This window comes from Chlorocebus sabaeus, chromosome 7 (assembly GCF_047675955.1).
Source record: "Chlorocebus sabaeus isolate Y175 chromosome 7, mChlSab1.0.hap1, whole genome shotgun sequence".
Lineage (NCBI taxonomy): Eukaryota > Metazoa > Chordata > Mammalia > Primates > Cercopithecidae > Chlorocebus > Chlorocebus sabaeus.
The window spans coordinates 104040819-104062352 of NC_132910.1; the positions used below are offsets into that span (position 1 = coordinate 104040819).

The 21534-nt window shown below is 40.9% G+C and overlaps 1 protein-coding gene across 10 annotated transcripts in view; it reads left to right on the forward strand.

The window, feature by feature from the left end:
- The window catches only part of TRIM2 (tripartite motif containing 2), a 181506-nt gene that overhangs the window by 128048 nt on the left and 31924 nt on the right, over nt 1-21534 (forward strand). For all 10 annotated transcript variants that reach the window (XM_008000029.3, XM_073017682.1, XM_008000019.3 and 7 more), the window contains exons 4-6: nt 11323-11474; nt 12651-12831; nt 13662-14385. In XM_008000029.3, the coding sequence (XP_007998220.1) occupies nt 11323-11474; nt 12651-12831; nt 13662-14385 (1057 nt within the window). The remainder of the gene's footprint in view (nt 1-11322; nt 11475-12650; nt 12832-13661; nt 14386-21534) is intronic.

Here is a 21534-nt window from a genome sequence, read left to right on the forward strand (position 1 = left end):
ACAAGTTTCCACTTCGCTAACAGGTTTCCACTTCCACTAACAAGTTTCTGCTTCCATATCAGGATCAACTGTCAGTTCCCTTAAGAAGCCTCAGGATTGGCTGCAAGGCCCTGACCCTCCTTTTTGCATGTTAGGAATGCATAGGATCCCGCCAATCTCTTCTGGTGAACAGAAGTGGTGACTATCCATCAACAAGCTCATCCTGTTTTGGCCTGCCCACCCACCCTGGGCCACACCAGCATTGTCTCACTGGAGATGGATGAAATGGATGAGCTCAGCAGAATTACAGGCCCCACACAATTAACTCTCAGCTTGAACCAAAGCTGTCAGAACCCAAGCACAAGCCTTTGAGAATGACTAGCTGTTGATACTTCAAAATCATTTCAGGGCCTTGGCTTCCCAAGACACACTTAAGATATTGAACTAGAAATAATAACCCAGGTCTGCTGCTGTCTCTTCAAAGCTGTGATCAATTTTTGTTTGTTCATTTCTGATGTAAAATTCAGACTGGGCTTGGTGGCTCACTTTGGGAGGCCAAGGCAGGAGGATCACTTGAGGCCAGGAGTTTGAGACATGACTGGGTGACAAAGTGAGACCCTGTCTCTACGAAAGTAAATAAATACATAAATACAAGATAAAAAACAAAATTCACATCACATAAAATTTAATATTTCATCCATTTTATTTGTTTGTGTTTTTGTTTTGAGACAGAATCTCACTCTGTCACCCAGACTGGTCTCAAATTCCTGGGCTCAAGCAATCTGCCTGCCTCAGCTTCCCAGAGTGCTAGGATTACAGGTGTGAGGCACTGAGCCTGGCCTGTTTTTTTTTGTTGTTGTTGTTTTTGTTTGTTTGTTTTTTGTTTTAGAGACAAAGTCTTATTCTGTCACCCAGACTAGAGTGCAGTGGCATGACCATGGCTCATGGCAGCCTCAATCTCCCAGGCTCAAGTGATCCTCCCACTTCAGCCTCCCAAGTAACTGGGACTATAGGTGCATGCCACGAACCTAGCTAACTTTTTTTCTTTTTTTTTTTTTTTAGGAGATAGGGTTTTGCTATGTTGCCCAGGCTGGTCTTGAACTCCTAGGCTCAAAGGATTCTCCTGCTTGGACCTCCCAAAGTGCTGGGATTATAGGAGTGAGCCACTCCACCAGGTCTCAACCATTTAAAAAAGTACAACTAATGTGGTTTTTAGTATAGTCACAAAGTTGAGCAAACATCAGCATTGTCTAAATTACAGAACATATTCATCACCCCAAAAAGAAACTCCATGCCCATTAAGCAGTCACCTGCTACTCCCTCCTCCCACTAATCCCCGGCAACCATCAGCCTGTATTCTGTCTCTGGGTTTGCCTCTTATGGACATTTGATATAAATGGAATCATACAATATGTGAGTTTTAGAGTCTGGCTTCTATCAATTAGCATGTTTTCAATTCTTCCATGTTATAGTATTTTAGTACTCTTTTTAATGGCTAAATAATATTCCATTATATAGATATACCATAATTTATTAATCCATTCATCAGTTGATGGACATTTGAGTTGTTTCCACTTTTTGGCTATTACGAATAATGCTGCTGTGAACATTCATGTACATGTTTTTGTGCAGACATATGCTTTCAATTGTCCTGGGTATGTACCTAAAAGCGGAATTGCTGGACCATATGGCAATTCTATGTTTAACTTTTTAAGGAACCACCAACTGTTTTTTTTTTAAGAGAGAGTCTTGCTCTTTTTCCAGGCTGGAGTGCAGTAGTGGAATCTCGGCTCACTGCAACCTCCACCTCCCAGGTTCAAACAGTTCCCTTGCCTCAGTCTCCCGAGTAGCTGGGACTACAGGTGCATGCCAACACATCCCGCGAATTTTTTATATTTTTAGTAGAGACGGGGTTTCATCATCTTGGCCAGGTCTTGATTTTTTTTTTTTTTTTTTTTTTTTTTGAGACAGAGACTTGCTCTGCCACCCAGGCTGGAGTGCAGTGGTGTGATCTCAGCTCACTGCAGCCTCTCCTCCTGGGTTCAAGCAATTCTCCTGCCTCAGCCTCCTAAGTAGCTGGGATTACAGGTGCATGCCACCATGCCCAGCTAGTTTTTTTTGTTTTGTTTTTTTTTTTTTTTGAGATGGGGTCTCACTCTGTCCCCCAGGCTGGAGTGCAGTGGTGTGATCTTGGCTCACTGCAACCTCCGCCTCCTGGGTTCACGCCATTCTCCTGCCTCTGCCTCCCAAGTAGCTGGGATTACAGGCGCCTACCACCACGCCTGGCTAATTTTTGTATTTTTACTAGAGACGGGGTTTCACCGTGTTAGCCAGGATGGTCTTGATCTCCTGACCTTGTGATCTGCCTGCCTCGGCCTCCCAAAGTGCTGGGATTACAGGCGTGAGCCACCACGCCCGGTCTTGTATTTTTTTTTTTCAGTAGAGACAGGGTTTCACCATGTTGGCCAGGCAGGTCTCAAACTCCTGACCTCAGGTGATCTGCCCACTTTGGCCTCCCAAAGTGTCGAGATTACAGACGTAAGTCATTGCGCCCAGCCTGGTTTTTTTTGTTTTGTTTTTTGTTTTTTTTTTTGAGACAGAGTCTCACTCTGTTGCCCAGGCTGGAGTGCAGTGACATGATCTCGGTTTACTCCAACCTCTGCCTCCTGGGTTCAAGTGATTCTCCTGCCTCAGCCTTCTGAGTAGCTGGGATTACAGGTGCCCAGCACCATGCCCGTATTTTTAGTAGAAACGGGGTTTCTGCCATGCTGACCAGGCTGGTCTCTAATTCCTGGTCTCAAGTGATCTTCCGACCTTGGCCTCCTAAAGTGCTGGAATTATAGGCATGAGCCACCATGCCTGGCCAGAAACCACCAACTGTTTTCACAGTGGCTGCACCAATTTACATTTCCACTAGCAAAGCATAAGTGTTCTAATTTCTCAGCATCTTTACCAACCCTTATTATTTTTGACTTTTTGATCCTGACTTTTGATTCTAGTGAGTATGCAATAGTATCTTGTTGTGGTTTTGATTTGCATGTGCCAAATGATTAACAATGCTGATCATATTTTCATGTGCTAATTGACCATTTGTATGTCTTCTTTGGAGAAAGTCTATTCAAGTCCTTTGCCCAGTTTTGAATTGGGTTGTTTATCTTTTTGTTGTTGAGTTGTATAATTTTTAATATGTTCTGGATTATTATACCCTTATCAGATATGACTAGCAAATATTTTCTCCCATTTTGTGGGGTTTCTTTTCACTTTCTTATTAGTGTCTTTTGATTCAGAAATACTTTTAATTTAACGAAGGCTAATTTTTTTATTTTTTCTTCTGTTGCTTGTGCTTTTGGTGTCATAGCTAAGAATCCATTGCTGATTCAAGGTCATGAAGATTCACCCCTGTTTCCTTCTAAGATTTTTACAGTTTTAGCTTACATTTAGGTCTTTTATGTATCTTGAGTTCATTTTTGTATATGGTTTGAAGGAAGGGTTTAGTTTCATTCTTGTACATGTGAATTTCCAGTTACCTCAGCATAATATGCTGAAAAGGCTATTTTTCCTGTTGAGTTGTGTTGACACCTTTGTCAAGAATCAATTGACCATAGATGCATGGGCTTCTTTCTGTACTTGCCGTTTTATTCCATTGATCTATATGCCTATTTTTATGCCAGTACTACATTGTTTTGATTACTGTAGCATTATAGTCAGTTTTAAAATTGGTAACTATGAGTCCTCCAATTTTGTTCTTTTTCAAGATTGTTTTGGCTATTTAGTAGTTTTCGGTATTCAAGTCTTGCATTTCCTTGGTTAAATTTATTTCCAACTATGTTATACTCTTTTTGATAATATTGTAAATTTATTTATTTATTTATTTTAAATAGAGACAGGTCTCACTATATTGGCCAGCCTGGTCTTGGGGCAAGCAATCCTCCTGCCTCAGCCTCCCAAAGTCCTGGGAATACAGGCATGAGCCACCATGCCTAGCTTGGAATTGTTTTCTTAATTTCTCTTTTGGATTATTCATTGTTAGTGTTTAGAAATACAACTGATTTTTGTTTGTTAATCTTGTATCCTACAACTTTGCTGAATTCATTTATTAGCTCTAATTGTGTGAATGTGTGTGTGTGTGTGTGTGTGTGTGTTTATTCTTTAGGATTTTCTGTATATAAGATCATGTCATCTCTGTATAGAGAAATTCTTAATTCTTCCTTTCCAATTTTGGTGCATTTCATTTCTTTTTCTTGCCTAAATGCTCTGGTCAGCACCTTCAGTACATTGTTGACTAGAAGTGATGAGAGTGAATATCCTCTTGTTCTTGAGTAAGTATGATGTTAGCTGTGGGTTTTTTGTAGATGCTCTTTATTAGAAGGAGGAAGTTCCTTTCTATTTCTAGTTTGGCATGAAGCGGTGTTGGATTTTGTTAAACGCTTTTCCCACATTAATTGAGATGATAATGAGTTTTTTTCTCTCATTCTATTAATGTGATGTATTACATATAGTAATTTGTCTAGGTGAGCCACCCTTGCATTCCTGGGATAAATCCCACCTGCTCATGATGTATAATCTCTTTAATATACAGCTGGATTCTGTTTCCTAGCATTTTATTAAGAATTTTTTCATCCATATTTATAGGGGTTATTGGTCTGTAATTTTCCTGTGGTATCTTTGGCTTTGGTATCAGGGAAATACTGGCCTAAGAGAATGAGTTAGGAAGTATTACCCCTCAGCCTCTTCTATTTTTTTTTACAGAGTTTAAGAAAGATTGGTGTTAGTTCTTCTTAAAATATTTGGTTGAATTCACCAGTGAAACCGTCTAGTCCTGGGCTTTTCTGTGTTGGAAGTGTCCTGATTATTGATTCAATCTCCTTACATATTATAGGTCTATTCAGACTTTGTATTTCTTCATGTCAGTTTTAGTAGTTTGTGTGTTTTCAGGAATTTGTCCATTTCGTCTAAGTTATTCAATGTGTTGGCATAAAACTATCCACAGAATTCTGTTATAATCCTTTTTGTTTCTGTGATGTCAGTAGTAGTTTCCCCACCACTTTCCTTCCTGATTTTTGTAATTTGAGTCTTCTCTCTCTCTTCTCCCACACCACCCCTGCTGCACCCTCCCTCCCCCCGACCACCTCACTCTCTCTCTCTGGTCAGTCTAACCAAAGTTTTATCAATTTTATAATATCCTTTCTGTCAATTATATACTGTCCAGCTTTTGTCTTAAGTCTATTTTGTCTGATATTAGAATAGTCATTCTAGCTCCCTTTTGGTTACAGTTTGCATGAAATATTATTTTCATTCTTTCACTTTCTTTTTTTTCTTTTCCTTTTTCTCTCTCTCTTTTTTTTAAGAGATGGACTTGCTCTGTTTCCCAGGCTGGAGTACAGTGGCATGATCATAGCTTACTGCAGCCTCATACTCTTGGGTTCAGTTGATATTCCTGCCTCAGCCTCCTGAGTAGCCAGGACTACAGGCACATGCTGCTATGCTCAGCTAATTTTTGTGTTTTTTTTAATAGACAGGGTCTCTCACTATGTTGCTCAAGCTGGTCTTGAACTCCTGGACTCAAGCAATCCTCCTGCCTCTGTCTCCCAAAGTACTGGGATTACAGGCATGAGCCACCACATCTGGCCCATCCGGTCACTTTCAACCTATTTGAGTCTCTGGATCTAAAATTAGTTCTTATAGAGAGCCTATAGTTGGATTATGTTTTCAATCCAGTCTGCCAGTATCAGCCCTTCGATTTGAGAGTTTAATCCATTTAAATTAGTTAACTTAATTACTGAAAAGAAAGGCTTTCTTTCCTTTTGTCATTTACTTTTTTTTTTCTGTATGGCATATGTTTTTGCTCCTCTATTCCTCCATTACTGCCTTCTTTTATGTTTAATATATATTTTCTGATATACCATTTTGATTCCCTTCTCATTTATTTTACTATACATATTTTTATTTTTCTTTATTGTTTGCCCTGAGGGTTATAATTAACATTTTAGCTTATAACGATTTAATTCAAATTAATACCAACATAATTTCAATAGTATGTAAAATCCTTGCTTCTTTTAGCTTATATTTATATGTTGTATGCTCGTCTACATAGATTTGTAATTATAGATTATGCAGTTTTATGCAGTTTTATTTTATGTCATGTAGGAGTTAGAAACCAAAAATGCATTAATACTGACCTTTATATTTATCTATGTAGTTACCTTTACCTGCTTTCCTTATTTTTTCATGTGGATCCAAGTTACTTTGTAGTGTATCAAATCAGGTCAGCTTGCAGGAATCCCTTTGGCATGACTTGTAGGGAAGGTATACTAGCAACAGACATCAGTTTTTGTATTTCTGGTAATGTATTAATTTTTCCTTCATGTTTAAAGGATAGTTTTGCCAGATAAAAAAGTATTGGTTGTCAGGCTTATTTTTTTTCAGCAGTTTGAATATGTTGCCCCATTGATTTCTGGCCTCTATAGTTTCTGATGAGAAATCTGCTATTAAAAAATCTGCAGCCGGGCGTGGTGGCTCACGCCTGTAATCCCAGCACTTTGGGAGGCTGAGGCAGGCAGATCACCTGAGGTCAGAAGTTCGAGACCAACCTGGCCAACATGGTGAAATCTCGTCTCTACTAAAAACACAAAAATTAGCCAGGGATGGTGGCGCACACCTGTAATCCCAGTTACTCAGGAGGCTGAGACAGGAGAATCCCCCTGAACTCGGGAGCCAGAGGTTGCAGTGAACCGAGATTGAGCCACTGCACTCTAGCCTGGGTGACAGAGTGAGACTCATCTCAGAAAAAAGAAGAAAAATCTGCGTATGGACTATTTCTTGTACAAAATGAGTCACCTCTGCCTTGCTGCTTTCAAAATTCTTTGTTTTTGTCTTTTTATGTTTTGGTTATACTGTTTCTTGGTTTGGATCTCTTTGAGTTTTCCTGTTTGCATTTTATTAAGTTTTTTTTGGATGTGTAGATTTGTGTCTTTTATCAAATTTGGGAAGTTTCCAGCCATTACTTTTGCAAATATTGTTTCTTTCCCTTTCTCTCTTCCTGTCCTCTGGGACTCTCATTAGGTATATTTGGTACACTTGATGGTATCCCACGGGTCTCTTAGGTTTTGTTACTGTTTCTCCCCCCCACCCGCCTTTTTTTTTTTTGCTTCACAGACTGTATAATCTCAATAGCCCTATCTTCAAGTTAAACTTCTTCTTCCTGCTTGAATTTTCTGTGGAACTTTTCTAGTGAATTTTTCATTGCAGTTATATTTTTTAACCCTACAATATTTCTATTTGGCTTTTAAAAAAGTAATTCCTATCTATTAATATCCTCCATTTAGTGGGACATTGTTCTTATAGTTCTTTATATATGGTTTCCATTAGCTCTGTGAGCATATATGAAAGAGTTAAAGTCAAGTAAGTCCAGTCTGGGCTTCTTAAGGGAGAGTGCCTATTAATTTCTTTTATTCCTCTTTGTGAACTTTGCCCTTTTTTGTGTGCTTCACTTTTTTCCAATGGAAACTGAACATTTAAAGTAGTATATTGTGGCGACTCTGGAAATCAGAGTCTCCCCTCTCCCTAGGGTTTTTTGTTGATGATTATTACCGTTTTTTGCTGTTGTTATTTGGTGACTTTTCTAAACTAATTATTTTATATTTTTTCATTCCCCATTTTTATTATCTAATGGAACTAATTTTGTAAAGTTTGTATTTTTTGTCATATGTGGCTAATGAAGTGTGTTCCAGTAGATTAGCTACCAACCAGTGACATGACATAGATTTTCTTATGCTGCTGTTTTCAGTAACATCACTTCCCTGCAATCATTTAAAAATATGAATTAAAAAGAAGGAAAATAATAGTAATGGATGCTGATCTTTTGTCATACATGATGAACTCTAGTCTTGAGGATTTTTACATTTTTAGTGACTCTATATTATTTTGTATCCTTTTCTCTCTTCCAATGAATGCGTATTCTTTGTCATCTCGCTTCTTACACTGCTGGGGAACTTCAACTCAGACCACAAAATGCAAAAAATATCATGTAGTATTTGCAACTTCTAAATGCAATGTGCACACTGATTCCCAAGTAAAACTTGCCTTTGGTCCAGACCCATTCCAGACATGAGGCCATGCTCCCTTCTTCCAGTGAAGATGTGGGAACTCAGTCCCAGACTAGATTAGTTTGGGAAGAGTGCCATTGGATTGACTAAGCACTGTTAATGTGGCCTATTCCCTCAGTTCATATACTTATATTTGCCCCAACACCCTAAATAACCTGAGGGAAGAAGTCTTTTCACATTCTATTTTTGGTCTGTCCTCTCGTACATATGACTGGCGGTGACAACCTGCTTTAAAGAGACTTCCTGAGCACTGACCATGAAGATGAAATATTAGTAAATGCTAATCTAGTTGTATATAATCTAGAAATAAAAGGTCTGGTAAAAGTAAACCACCTTTGGCTGAAGCCATGAAGTAATAAAAAAGCTCAGCCTTCATCGGAATTATGTTTCACAAACCCCAGGGGATGAAATTTTTCCAAAGGAAATCTCAGAATTTAGTGGGGAATGCTCAATTATCCTGCCTTCTGCCAGGAGGGAACAGAAAACTTCTGCCAGAAAAACAGGAAACCTCTTGGATTAAGAGTTTTTTTCTAATAACAAGTAAAATATTTATGATATGGGGCTTATATATTGTTACCAAGCATTTGCTGACACTGCATATAGTTTTAGATCATTCTATTTCCTGAACACATGAAGGCAAGCAATATGGTAAAATACCCAAATGCAACCCAAAGTATAGTCTTCCCTCACTGGGAAAATCCCTTGGAAGTACCCCTCAGCTCATATGGTCCCTCAGCAAATAACTATTGAACAGCTTCTATAAGCTGTGCTTTCTGCTGGATTGTATCAGACTTGGACCAAAATAAGGTGCAAATGACCAGTATTATAGTCTTTCTGTGGGATATTTGAATTTTCATTTGAGTTTGTTTATTAAAACATATTTTAATGAGAAGTGTGAATACTTTTTTCCTTTTTGAAATAAGGTCTCCCTCTGATACCCAGGCTGGAGTACAGTGGCACAATCATAGCTCACTGCAACCTCGAACTCCCAAGCTCAAACAATCCTCCCACCTCAGCCTCCCAAGTAGCTGGGATTACAGGCATGTGCCACCACGTCCAGTTAATTTTTTAAATTTTTTTTGTAGAGACAGAGCTTTGCTGTGGTGCCCCGGCTGGTCTCGAACTCCTGGCCTCAAGTGGTCCTCCCACCTTGGCCTTCCAAAGTGCTGGGATTACAGGTGTGAGCCACGGCACCCAGCTGAGAAATGCATAAAAGAAACTTTGAGCAGAGAATGCATAAAAGAGACTTCCAATTGATGTTTCAAGCCTATTCCTGAAAGGCCTGCAGAGGAGCAAAGTACATGAAATTACATCTTCATGTGACAAAACAAAAGTGTCTTTCTAAACCTCTTACTTACTATGTACCTACTTGAAACTATGATAAATATGAAATTTAAAATTATCTTGGACATGGTTTGAAGGACTTTTATCTGAATTTGGTTCACCATAAAAGATTTTTTCCAAAACACATGTAGTATGAGCAAGCTGAGTGCTTTATTCCTAGGAGAATCTTCTCCAGAAAGCACTATGGAACATAGTGAGTCTTAATGAGGAAGGAGGTATCCCTTGGTTGGTCTTACAAATGCCACCCGAATCATGGCTAAGAGCCTCCTCTCATTCACTCATTCAGCAGTGTTGTTGAATACCTACTAAATGTATGGTATTATCTAGGCTCTGGGTGGGAGAGTTCCTGGGCTTAGGAATTTAAAATCTTATATTTCATAAATTGGGTATAAATAAAAGGAATTTGGTGACTACCTTCACTTTGTGAAAATCCATCAAGCTGCATTAAGATTTATGCCCTTTTCTATGTTGTGTTATATGTCAAGAAAAAGTTTCTCCTGAAAGTGCTTTGGGAATTGAAAACTGGAAGACATTATTTCCGGTTGAGAAAACAGGGTAATACCTCTACAAGGAAGCTAACTTTCTGGCTTTATGTTATATTGTTACTGACAGTTCATTGTCAGGGTAAGATTTTTTTATTTTCAGGTAAGCAGATAATGTCGTCATCATCATCATCATCCCCACAGCAGCTACAACATATTAAGAACTTATGATGTACCAAAGCCAGGTGCCATCTGAATTCTTCGTGCATACTAACCTACTTATTCTTCATAGTGGCCCTGTGAAGTAGTTACTATTACTGTCTCCATTTGACAGAGGCAGAAATTGAGACACAGTGAGGTTGAAAATTTGTCCAAGGTCATTCAGCTAAATAAGTGGTGAAGCCAGGAGGCAAACAGATCAAACCTGAATTCTTATTTGGATAAGTCTCTTAGCCAAATAGTAGCAGTTCTCAAAGTGTAGTCCAGGAACCCTTGTGGGTCCCAAGACGTTTTCAAGCAGTCTGCAAGGTCAATGCTATATTCATAATCATATGAAGACATTATTTGCTTTTTTCACTCTCATTCTCTCAAGACTGTACAGTGGAATTTTCCACAGGCCATGTGATGTATGCTATCACAATGAACTCAGTGCAGAAGCAGATACAAATCTCCAGCTATCTTCTATTAAGCCAGACGCTGCAGATATTTACAAAAATGGGAAACAATGCCATTCTTCCCACAACATTTTTTTTGTTTTTCACAATATATTTATTTTCATAAATTACATTATTCACATTAACATTTAATGGGCTTATTACTGCTTTTAATAAATTAAATACTTTAAAATTTTTATCAGTTCTAATTTTTAAAAATTTGATTAAATACTAATTTTTAAATTTTTTGTAGAGACAGAGTCTCGCTATGTTTCCCAAGCTGGTCTCAAACTCCTGGCCTCAAGTAATCCTCCAGCCTTGGCCTCCCAAAGTGCTGGGATTATAGGCATAAGCCACTGCACCCAGCCTAGTTTCAATTTTTAATATAAGAAATATCTATAAATATAACCCACATACACAAAAGCTCTTTTGGAGTCCTCAATAATTTTTAAACATTATATTGGGGTCCTGAGATCAAAATGTTTGAGCACCACAGCCCTATACTGTTCTGCCTTAGGGTAGTGGATACCCAAAAGCTGGTTTTATGGTTATAGAAGGAGCTTAGAAGTCAGCTCCACTTCTGAGACCTGTCACATAAAAATGTATCCTTCCTTTTCTCCTGTGAAGCTGGACTTAATAATGCTGACATTCTGGGGTGGCTCTCATTTAATTATGAGAGACTGCAAGGCAAGTGCTTAGTGTAGAGTAAGCCCTCAACCCGTGGCCCAGAACCAGGAACTTTTCTTGTGTCATCCACAGGTGATGGAATTTTACTGCCAGTCCTGTGAGACTGCCATGTGTCGGGAGTGCACGGAGGGGGAGCACGCAGAGCACCCCACAGTTCCGCTCAAGGATGTGGTGGAACAGCACAAGGCCTCGCTCCAGGTCCAGCTGGATGCTGTCAACAAAAGGTGGGGGACCCCTCCCCAAACCCCCAACTGGCTGCCTGTACTTGAGGCCTGGCCTCATGGCCTCTTGTCTAAGTACAGCAGTAGGTTCATATTTCCCTTGAGATATCAGGCTTTGTGGGTAAATAAGTTCTTTTATCATGGATTTGTTGTCATAAATTAATTAGCGTGGAAGATCGTCTTCTGCCTGTTGGTAGAACTCCAACCTCCTTATGTTATGAGTGGCATTTTTGTTTTAGTACCTAAGTATGATTACATGAATTAAAGTACACTCAAAGAACGTGCTCTCAGGAGAGTTCTGAAATTCATCCCTGAAACCAGGCTCTCTGAGGAGCCTTCCTTATCTGCTGTTCCTGACACACATACAGGCCATTTTGTTGGCTGTGATTGGCTCCTTTCTATCTGAGCTCTGCAAAATGGTCTTGAGCAATGATTGCTAATTTTCCTTGTTTTCCTGCTTCCAAGTTCCTTCTTTGGCACAGAAATGAAGGAACAGAGTAGCTGAGTGGTGCATGAGAAACACCAAGGAGAGGAAATGAGAAGCCAGTGGAAAAGCGGACAAAAGAAATCTCTCTACTGATAGCTGCAGTGAGAAAAGTGTGGTTGTTCTATAGTAATTCAAATAATTTGGAAACTTACAAGAAGTTCTCAAGAATCTAAGTATGGATAAGTGTTTTATGTGGCTAGGGGAAAAGATACAACTATCTAGAATGGTGGTTCTTGGCCATTCAGCAATGCCTGGAGAATTTTTCTTGTCACAACTGTGTGTTTTGGCAGGGGGTTGGGGAATGGGAGGCAGAACAGGGAGAGCTATTGGCATCTGGTAGAGGACAGGATGCTGTTAAACATCCTACAATGCACCAGACGGCCCCTGCAACAAAGAATTAACCTGACCAGAATGGCTTTTCAGAGAACTTCAAGTCTTTATACCCTTAATTAATTATCAAAATTGGACAATTGATGGTAGATTGAAATTGACAATTTTGATTGTCTCTAAAGAGACAAAGTCTCTTCTCTCTAAGGCAGTAATTATGTCATATCTTATTCTGTTCTCTGGTTATTGTTTTTTAAAGATGATGAAAGGCATAGAAATTTTTTAAACAAAATGTAGTGTTTAGATAGATTTTGGACTATTTCTGGGTTGAGGTTAAATAACGACCTTTAACGACTGTCCACCAGGCTCCCAGAAATAGATTCTGCTCTTCAGTTCATCTCAGAAATCATTCATCAGTTAACCAACCAGAAGGCCAGCATTGTGGATGACATTCATTCCACCTTTGATGAGCTCCAGAAGACTTTAAATGTGCGCAAGAGTGTGCTGCTTATGGAACTGGAGGTCAACTATGGCCTCAAACACAAAGTAAGACCAGAATCATTACAGATGTCCTAGAAGAGACATGATATCCAAGGGCACTAGCTTATTGTTTCCTAATAGCAACAAGGGGTCCTTAAGTGTCATCATTGTATAGTAAACTGTAGTTTTCACTGAATGTAATATCCAGCTATTTTTTTCCCTTTTTCAGCAAAATTCGATGACTCTGTAACTTTAAGTACTAGTTTATAATTTGACAAGAGGCACGGTTGAATGTAATATAATGCTTTCAGGATTTAGAGTTAAACTGGATTGTTTTCATTCCTCGATTATAACGTGAAATAGTTTCTTAATTGCTCTCTCACCCACACCAACCTGTTAGTCAGCTTCAGAATGAACCCTGACTGCAGCCTTTGTTTAACTCTGCATATCTGTTCACAAAACAGGGATGAAAAACCTCTGATGTTCAGGTGTGGAGAGTTTTCATTTGTTTACTTCCTGTTCCTTTAGGTGGTGATAGGGCAGCTTTGGACACTGGGGAAAGATACCGAATAATGAATATTTCAGATGTCAGGCATAGCAATTAGTTTGCTGTGCTCTTGGTAGTGACCTTTCTGTTTTCCCCTCTCCAAAACACATGAGCCAAGAAATACATGTGTGGAAGAGAGGGCAAGGCGGGAAAGGAAACCTCGAGAAGGTACTGGGAATACAATTTAGGACTTTGCATTAGCACTGGGTTCCCTGGGTTGACAAACACCACTTGCTCAGAGCCACCTGCGTGGGCAGGTGTAGAACCTCCTCCTCGCCGGGGGAGGGCACTGCCCCGGGCTGGGCCCCGCCCTGTGGGACAGCTCACCAGGCCTCCGGTTTTCCCGCAGGTCCTCCAGTCGCAGCTGGATACTCTGCTCCAGGGGCAGGAGAGCATTAAGAGCTGCAGCAACTTCACAGCGCAGGCCCTCAACCATGGCACGGAGACCGAGGTCCTGCTGGTGAAGAAGCAGATGAGCGAGAAGCTGAACGAGCTGGCCGACCAGGACTTCCCCTTGCATCCGCGGGAGAACGACCAGCTGGATTTCATCGTGGAAACCGAGGGGCTGAAGAAATCCATCCACAACCTCGGGACGATCTTAACCACCAACGCCGTCGCCTCAGAGACGGTGGCCACGGGCGAGGGGCTGCGGCAGACCATCATCGGGCAGCCCATGTCCGTCACCATCACCACCAAGGACAAAGACGGTGAGCTGTGCAAAACCGGCAACGCCTACCTCACCGCCGAACTGAGCACCCCGGACGGGAGCGTGGCAGACGGGGAGATCCTGGACAACAAGAACGGTACCTATGAGTTTTTGTACACTGTCCAGAAGGAAGGGGACTTTACCCTGTCTCTGAGACTCTATGACCAGCACATCCGAGGCAGCCCGTTTAAGCTGAAAGTGATCCGATCCGCTGATGTGTCTCCCACCACCGAAGGCGTGAAGAGGCGCGTTAAGTCCCCAGGGAGCGGCCACGTCAAGCAGAAAGCTGTGAAAAGACCCGCAAGCATGTACAGCACTGGAAAACGAAAAGAGAATCCCATCGAAGACGATTTGATCTTTCGAGTGGGTAAGGAGAGGGCTTCTGTGCCTGATGCCTGAGCTGGCACTGGTTAAGGGGTAACTGGGCACGTGTCATTGCATATAGCAACACTGCAGCCAGGAACTCTACCTGCAGGTGTTGGGAGATGTACTGCTGTAAAATTGCATATCTTTTGTTAGTCGAGCTTATGCAGTCTCCTCCAGAGATGATATTTCCTTCTCTTCCGCCTCTAGCCTCCTCCTTACTCCCTCCTTTCTGTTCTTCCTCCTCCTTAAAACACAAGTGCTGCATATTCATTGTAGGAAATTACAAGCCGAAAATAAGCAAAAAGGGAAATAGAAAAATCGTAGCACCCGTAATCTGAAAATCTTAAAGGAAAAATTGTCAATCCTCCCCCTACCCCCACCACCAACGTCCCTCTTCCCTGGGAGTGTCTTCTTGTGCCAGAGCTGAGGCTGTACACTGGGCAGAGCATCTGATGCCTCCCTGTCACTTCTTCTGCATTGCAGGAGGGAGGGGATGTGTGCATTGCAAGTTGCAACCACCTCTAGCTGTGTGTAGCTGGAGAGCAGCCCGAAGGAGAGGAGGAGGGGTGGAAACTTGGAGAAAGAATGGGGTTGGGGCGGGGTTGGGGTGGAAGCAAGAAGGTGCAGGATGAGCCAAGAGAGTTGGGAATGCAAATAGCCCTTCCCTCCTCTGATTTGTGGTCTCTGTCTTTTTAAACTGTCTGTGTTCTCAGTAGAAAGCAACTAAATGTAAACAACAAAGGGCTTGATAATTCTTAAGGGGAGAAAAGTCTGCATTTTAGTTAGCTTCAAAAAGTAACTCCAGCAGACTTCTCTTCCTCCCTCTTCCATCTAACAATGCAGTGTCTCTGAAAGGGTGCTGCACTGTATGTTAGCTGGCACATGTAGAAAAATAATTCTGTGGTTCAAATATTGGGGAAACCTTAGGCTAAATGTAGGAAGTTGACTTTTTAAAATTTCAGAACTTCTTAAAACCTTTAGAATCTGCTGATGTGCATTGTAAGTCTCTTAGGCAGGAGAAGGGTAGATAACAGGCAGCACATCCAAACTTCCAACCATAGAACTTCTTCCGTGGGAAACATCTTGGGAGATGAAGGCTCTGTGAAACATTCTTGGGCAGAGCTGCTCAATGTTAATGCTTCAGGCTGAATCTTGGTAAAGACTGTGATATGATAGGTAACTTGTCTGTTCAGAGCGTGGAAGCCCTCATACATTCACAGCCAGATGTGCGATATGGGTGCAGGGGTTGTTGATTCTCCATCAAAGCAGAGTGGACGAGCTTGGGTGGATGCAGGATGGGAGGCGCCCAGGTCTGCCACTCCGGTTCAACTGCTTACTTGAGCCTTGGGCAAATCTTTCAGCTTCCCTGAACTTCAACTTCTATGTCCATGAAATGAAAATACAAAAGTATTTGCTTATCAGAACTATTCTAAGTTCCAAGCTGAATGCTTGACATGTAGGAGGAGCTAAATGAATGAGAGCTATTGTTTTTGCATGTATAATTGATAAGGCTTTTAGATTATCCCTACTACCTTTTCGTTTCAAAAAACTAGCTGGCTCCCCACTGATCTCTTGCATTACAAAGAAATACATTTTCTCATTTAAACTTCTACCCACCACACCTCCCGCCAAGTGACCCCAGTCTACTCCCCTAGGCCATGTGCAGTGAAAGACTCAGAACTGGAATTGGGCAGATCTGGGTCGGAATCTTGATTCTTCTCACCAGCTGGGCAACTGGCTTACCCTTTTTGAACAGTGTTTTCTCCTCTGTAAAGCAAAGGGAATGAAATATATAAATCTTAAGGTTGCTGTTGGGGGTGAAATGAGAGAATTCTTGTAATACCCCTGGCACGTGCCTGTGTAGGGCAAGAGCTCAATTAATGGTAGCTAAGATTTTACTCTGTTATTCATCGTCGTCATCATCATCATCTCTGATACCCACTTGAGGAAAGAGACATGTCTTTCGGGGGTTTCCTGTGCTCAAACTATATTGGTTTTGAGCCCCCAGCTCCCACCCCAGGGACAAGGGGGTATATCTTCTCCCCTCCTACCCATTGAGAAATGCAGCCATAGTGATGTATTGGCACTGCTGGAAAGGTGTTTAAATGTGTAAACATTCATAAAGAACTTAGAACAGTGCCTGGCATGCAGCACGATGTCTGACTTTATCAATGAAGTAAAGATGCTGTCTTAGTTTGCTAAAGCTACCATAACAAAATTCCACAGTCTGGGTGGCTTAAATGCCACACATTTATTTTCTCACGGTTCTGAAAAACTGGAACTGTTTTAGAGTTAAAAGTCTAAAATCCCGGTGCTGGGAGGGTGGGTCTCCTCTGAGGCCTCTGTCCTTGCAGATGGCCACCTTCCTGCCTCTTTGTCCTCACATAGTCATCCCTTTGTGGCTCGGCCCCTACTGTCTCTTCCTCTTCCTATAAGAACACCAATCATATTGGATTAGGGCCCCACTTTAACAGCCTCATTTTAATTTAATCACCCCTTCAAAGACTTAATCTCCAAATGTGTATATATTCATGGTGTACAACATGATGTTTTGATATATGTATACCTTATTGAATGGCTAAATCAGGCTAACGTATGCATTACCTCACATATTTATCATTTTTTTCTAGAGAGAACACTTACAATCCACTCTTTCAGCAGCTTTCAAGTGTATATAAGTTTTTTTTCTTGTTATTGAAACAGGGCCTTGCTCTGTTGGCCAGACTGGAGTACAGTAGCATGATCATGGCTCATTGTAGCCTCTACCTCCTGGGCTCAGGTGATCCTCCCACCTCAGCCTCCCAAGTAGCAGGGACCACAGTTGCATGTCACTAAGCCCAGCTAATATTTGTTTTTGTTTTTTTGTAGGGATTGGGTCTCACCATGTTACCCAGGCTGGTCTCAAACTCCTGGGCTCAAACAATCTGCCCATCTCAACCTCCCAAAGTTCTGGGATTACCGGCGTGAGCCACCATCCTGGCTATAATATATTAACTACAGTCACCGTGATTTACAATAGTTCTCTTGAACTTATGCCTCTTTTTAAACTAAATTTTTCTGTCTTTTGATCAACATCTCTCAGTCCTTTTACCCCCACCCTTCCCAGCCTCTGGTATCTACCATTTTACTGTCTGCTGCTATGAATTCAACAATTTTAGATTCTTCATATAAGTGAGATCATGCATTATTTGTCTTTCTGTGCCTGGCATAATGTCCTCCAGGTTCACCCATGTTGTCACAAATGACAGGATTTCCTCTTTTTGAAGCTGAATAGTATTCCATTGTATATATATATACCACATTTTCTTTATTCATTTGTTGATGGACACTTAAGTTGATTCCATATCTTGGCTATTGTGAACAGTGCTGCAGCGAGACATGGGGGTGCAGATATCTCTTTGACATCCTGACTTCGTTTTCTTTAGATATTTTAGATACAGTGAGTTCTAGATTTCTCTTCAAAGAATCAGTTTGTCAGTATGTTCAGTTCTTTGTCCTCCATTTTAAAGTTAACTTCCTCGTAGTTTCAGAAACAACCTTTTCCATCAGTTTTAATTGGTAGTTCACATCTGTTCCCCTGGTCACCTTCTCCATCCTGACTCATCCCGGTCACCTGCTTTGACCTGAGTCACCTTTAGTTACCTGTTCCTGTCATTCCCACCAAAATACTCACCCCACCACTCTGGCTCATACCCCTACTCTCTTTAAAATAGCCAATCGGAATTAGCTTAGACTGTGTGGTCCAACCCTAGCCAATAGGGGAATGACACAACAGTAGGGGCTACCTGCATCAGGAATAAGAACTCCTTCCCCTCCCTTGTCCAGGTGTGCTCTCGCCATTACTCCATTTGCAAGTCGCACCCTTCTATAGAAGTAAAAATTGCCTTGCTGAGAAAATTAAATTTATGTTCGAGTGCTATTTCTTTGAGGCACCAAAAATTTGTTTCTAACAGATATATACCCAGTACTGGGATTGCTGGATCATATGATAGTTGCATTTTTAATTTTTTAAAGAACTTCCATACTGTTTTCCATAATGGCTGTACTAATTTACATTCCCACCAACCTGTGCCAGGGTCCACTGCCTCCACATCTCTGCCAACACTTGATATCTTTTATCTGTTTTTTGAGACAGAGTCTCGCTCTGTTTCCCCAGACTGGAGTACAATGGTGAGATCATGGCTCACTGCAGCCTCAACCTCCAGATCCTCCCACTAAAGCCCCCCAAGTAGCTGGGACCACAGGCATGTGCCACTATACCTGACTAATTTTTTCTTTTGTGTTTTTGGTAATAGCCATTCTAACAGGTATGAGGTATTATCTCATTGTGGTTTTAATTTGCATATTCCTAATGATTAATGATGTTCAACTTTTTTTTTTTTTTTGAGATGGATTCTCACTCTGTTGCCAGGCTGGAGTGCAGTGGCATGATCTCAGCTCGCTGTAACCGCTGCCTCCCAGGTTCAAGTGATTCTCCTGCCTCAGCTTCCCAAGTATCTGGGACTACAGGCGTGTACCACCACGCCCAGCTAATTTTTGTAGTTTTAGTAGAGACAGGGTTTCACCATGTTGGCCAGGATGGTCTCGATCTCTTGACCTTGTGAGCCACCTACCTTGGCCTCCCAAAGTGCTGAGATTACATTTTTGATATACTGGTTGGCCATTTGTATGTCTTCTTTTGATAAATATCTATTCAGGTTCTTTGCCTGTTTTTTGTTTGTTTTTTTTTGTTTGTTTTGTTTTTATTTTTGTTTTTTTTTTTAATTTTATTTGTATTTTAAAAATAGACTTGGAGGCCGGCCTCAGTGATTGATGCCTGTAATCCCAGCACCTTGGGAGGTCAAGGTGAGTGGATCACCTGAGGGCAGGAGTTCAAGGCCATCCTAGCCAACATATGAAACCTCATCTCTACTGAAAATACAAAAATTAGCCAGGTGTGGTGGCAAACGCCTGTAGTCCCAGCTACTCGGGAGGCTGAGGCAGGAGAATCTCTTGAAGCCAGGAGGCAGAGGTTGCAGTTAGCCAAGATCGCGCCACTGCATTCCAGCCTAAGTGACAGAGCAAGACTCTGTCTCAAAAAAAAAAAAAAATAGACATGGGGTCTCACTTTGTTGCCTAGGTTGAATTCAAACTCTGGGCTCAATGGGCTCAAGCGGTTCTCCCATCTCAACCTCTGGAGTAGCTGGAACTATAGGCATGCACCACCACACCCAGCCACCCTTTGCCTATTTTAAAATCAGGCTATTTTTTTTCTTTCTATTGAGTTGTTTGAATTCCTTGTGTATTTCGGGTATTAACCTCTTATCAAGATGTAATATTCTCCCATTCTGTAGGTTGTCTCTTCACTCTGGTGATCCTTTGCTGTACAGCTCTTTAGTTTGATGTAATTCTATGTGTCCATTTTTGCTTTTGTTGCCTGTGCTTTTGCATTCATATTCAAAAAATCATTGCCCAGAACAGTGTCATGGAGTTTTTCCCTATGTTTTCTGCTAGTGGTTTTATAGTTTCAGGTGTTATGTTTAAGTCTCTAATCCAGTTTGAGTTGATTTTTGTATATGGTGTGAGATGAAAGTCTGATTTCATTCTTCTGCATGTAGCTATCCAGTTTTCCTAGCACCATTTATTGAAGAGACTGATCTCTCCTCATTGTATGCTCTTGGCATCTTTGTTGAAAATCAACTGTAAATGTGTGGATTTATTTCTGAGCTGTCTATTCTGTACCAATGGTCTATGTTTTTATGCCAGTACCATGCCGTTTTGATTACTATAGCTTTGAAGTCGATTTTGAAATAAGATGGTATGATGCCTCCAGCTTTGTTCTTTTGGCTCAACATTGCTTTGGCTATTTGGGAGTTTTTGTGGTTCCATATGAATTTTAGGATTGCTTTTTCTATTTCTGTGAAAAATGTCATTGATATTTTGATAGCAGTTGCATTTTAGATCACTTTGAGGGTATGTCCATTTTGTTAATATTCTTCCAATCTATGAATATGAGCCATCTTTTTATTTATTTGGGTTGTCTTCAATTTTTTTCATCAATGTCTTTTAGTTTTCTGTGTACAGATCCTTTACCTCCTTGGTTAAATTCATTCCTACATTGTTGTTGTTGATTTTTTTTTTCTTGCATTCCTCTTTAACTTTACATTCAAATCCAGTATCTAGTCAAAAGACAACACTCACTATGCAATAATATACCTCAAAAAACATTTCTAGGGCACCTAGTGCCTGCCAGGCATTATTCTAGGTGATGGGAATATAGAGATGAAAGAAATGACATCTCTGTCACCCTCTTCAGCTGACAGTTTGGGATGATAGATGTATGAGCAACTAACAGCATGAGATAGGTGATGGTAAGCTGTAGAAATGGGAAGGAATTTAAACCGGGCCTTTAATGATGGGTAGGACTTATCCAGGTTGGCAGGCAGAATTGGTGTCCCAGGCAAAGGGACCAGTGTGAAGAGGAACAGAAAGGTGAAGAGGAACAGAAAGGTGAAGAGGAGAGGACATGATTGTTATTTCGAAGACACATCCCATATAGGGTGAAAAAGTTCAAAGGAATGAAAAGTAATGAGGTTGGACAAATCAGCAGTGCAGGCTGCTTGAACGCCCTCTGTGCTCTCACACACCTTTGTCCATGAATTCTTTTCCCAATTTTATCCTTGCCTCAAAAACCACCTTCTCTTTCAGAATCCACTTTGGTTATTATTACTTATGCCTGGGTCTTATTACCCAAGATGGTAAATTCCTTAAGGTCAAGGATGGTGTCTTTAATCACATATAATTTCCCAAAAAGTACCCAGAAGAATGCTTTGCATAAGTACTTTGCTGATTTGAATAGGATAAGTTGTGAACTACCTTATGATTTAACTTCCCTCTCACCACTGTCAGGCCCCAGTTTGGAGGCCCTGGAACACACAGATCAGGTGACAGTGCATTCAGCTGCAAGGGTAATCATTCATACATATTCACACGCATGGGACTATGCTAGGCAATATCAAACAGCACTGGCCTAAGAACTTGGCTTTTCAACATTTGTACCTTTGACTACAAATCAGTAGAGTTTATGTTATAATTAAAGCAATTCAACTTTTGGCTGGACGTGGTGGCTCATGCCTATAATCCTAGCACTTTGGGAGGCTGTGATGGGCGG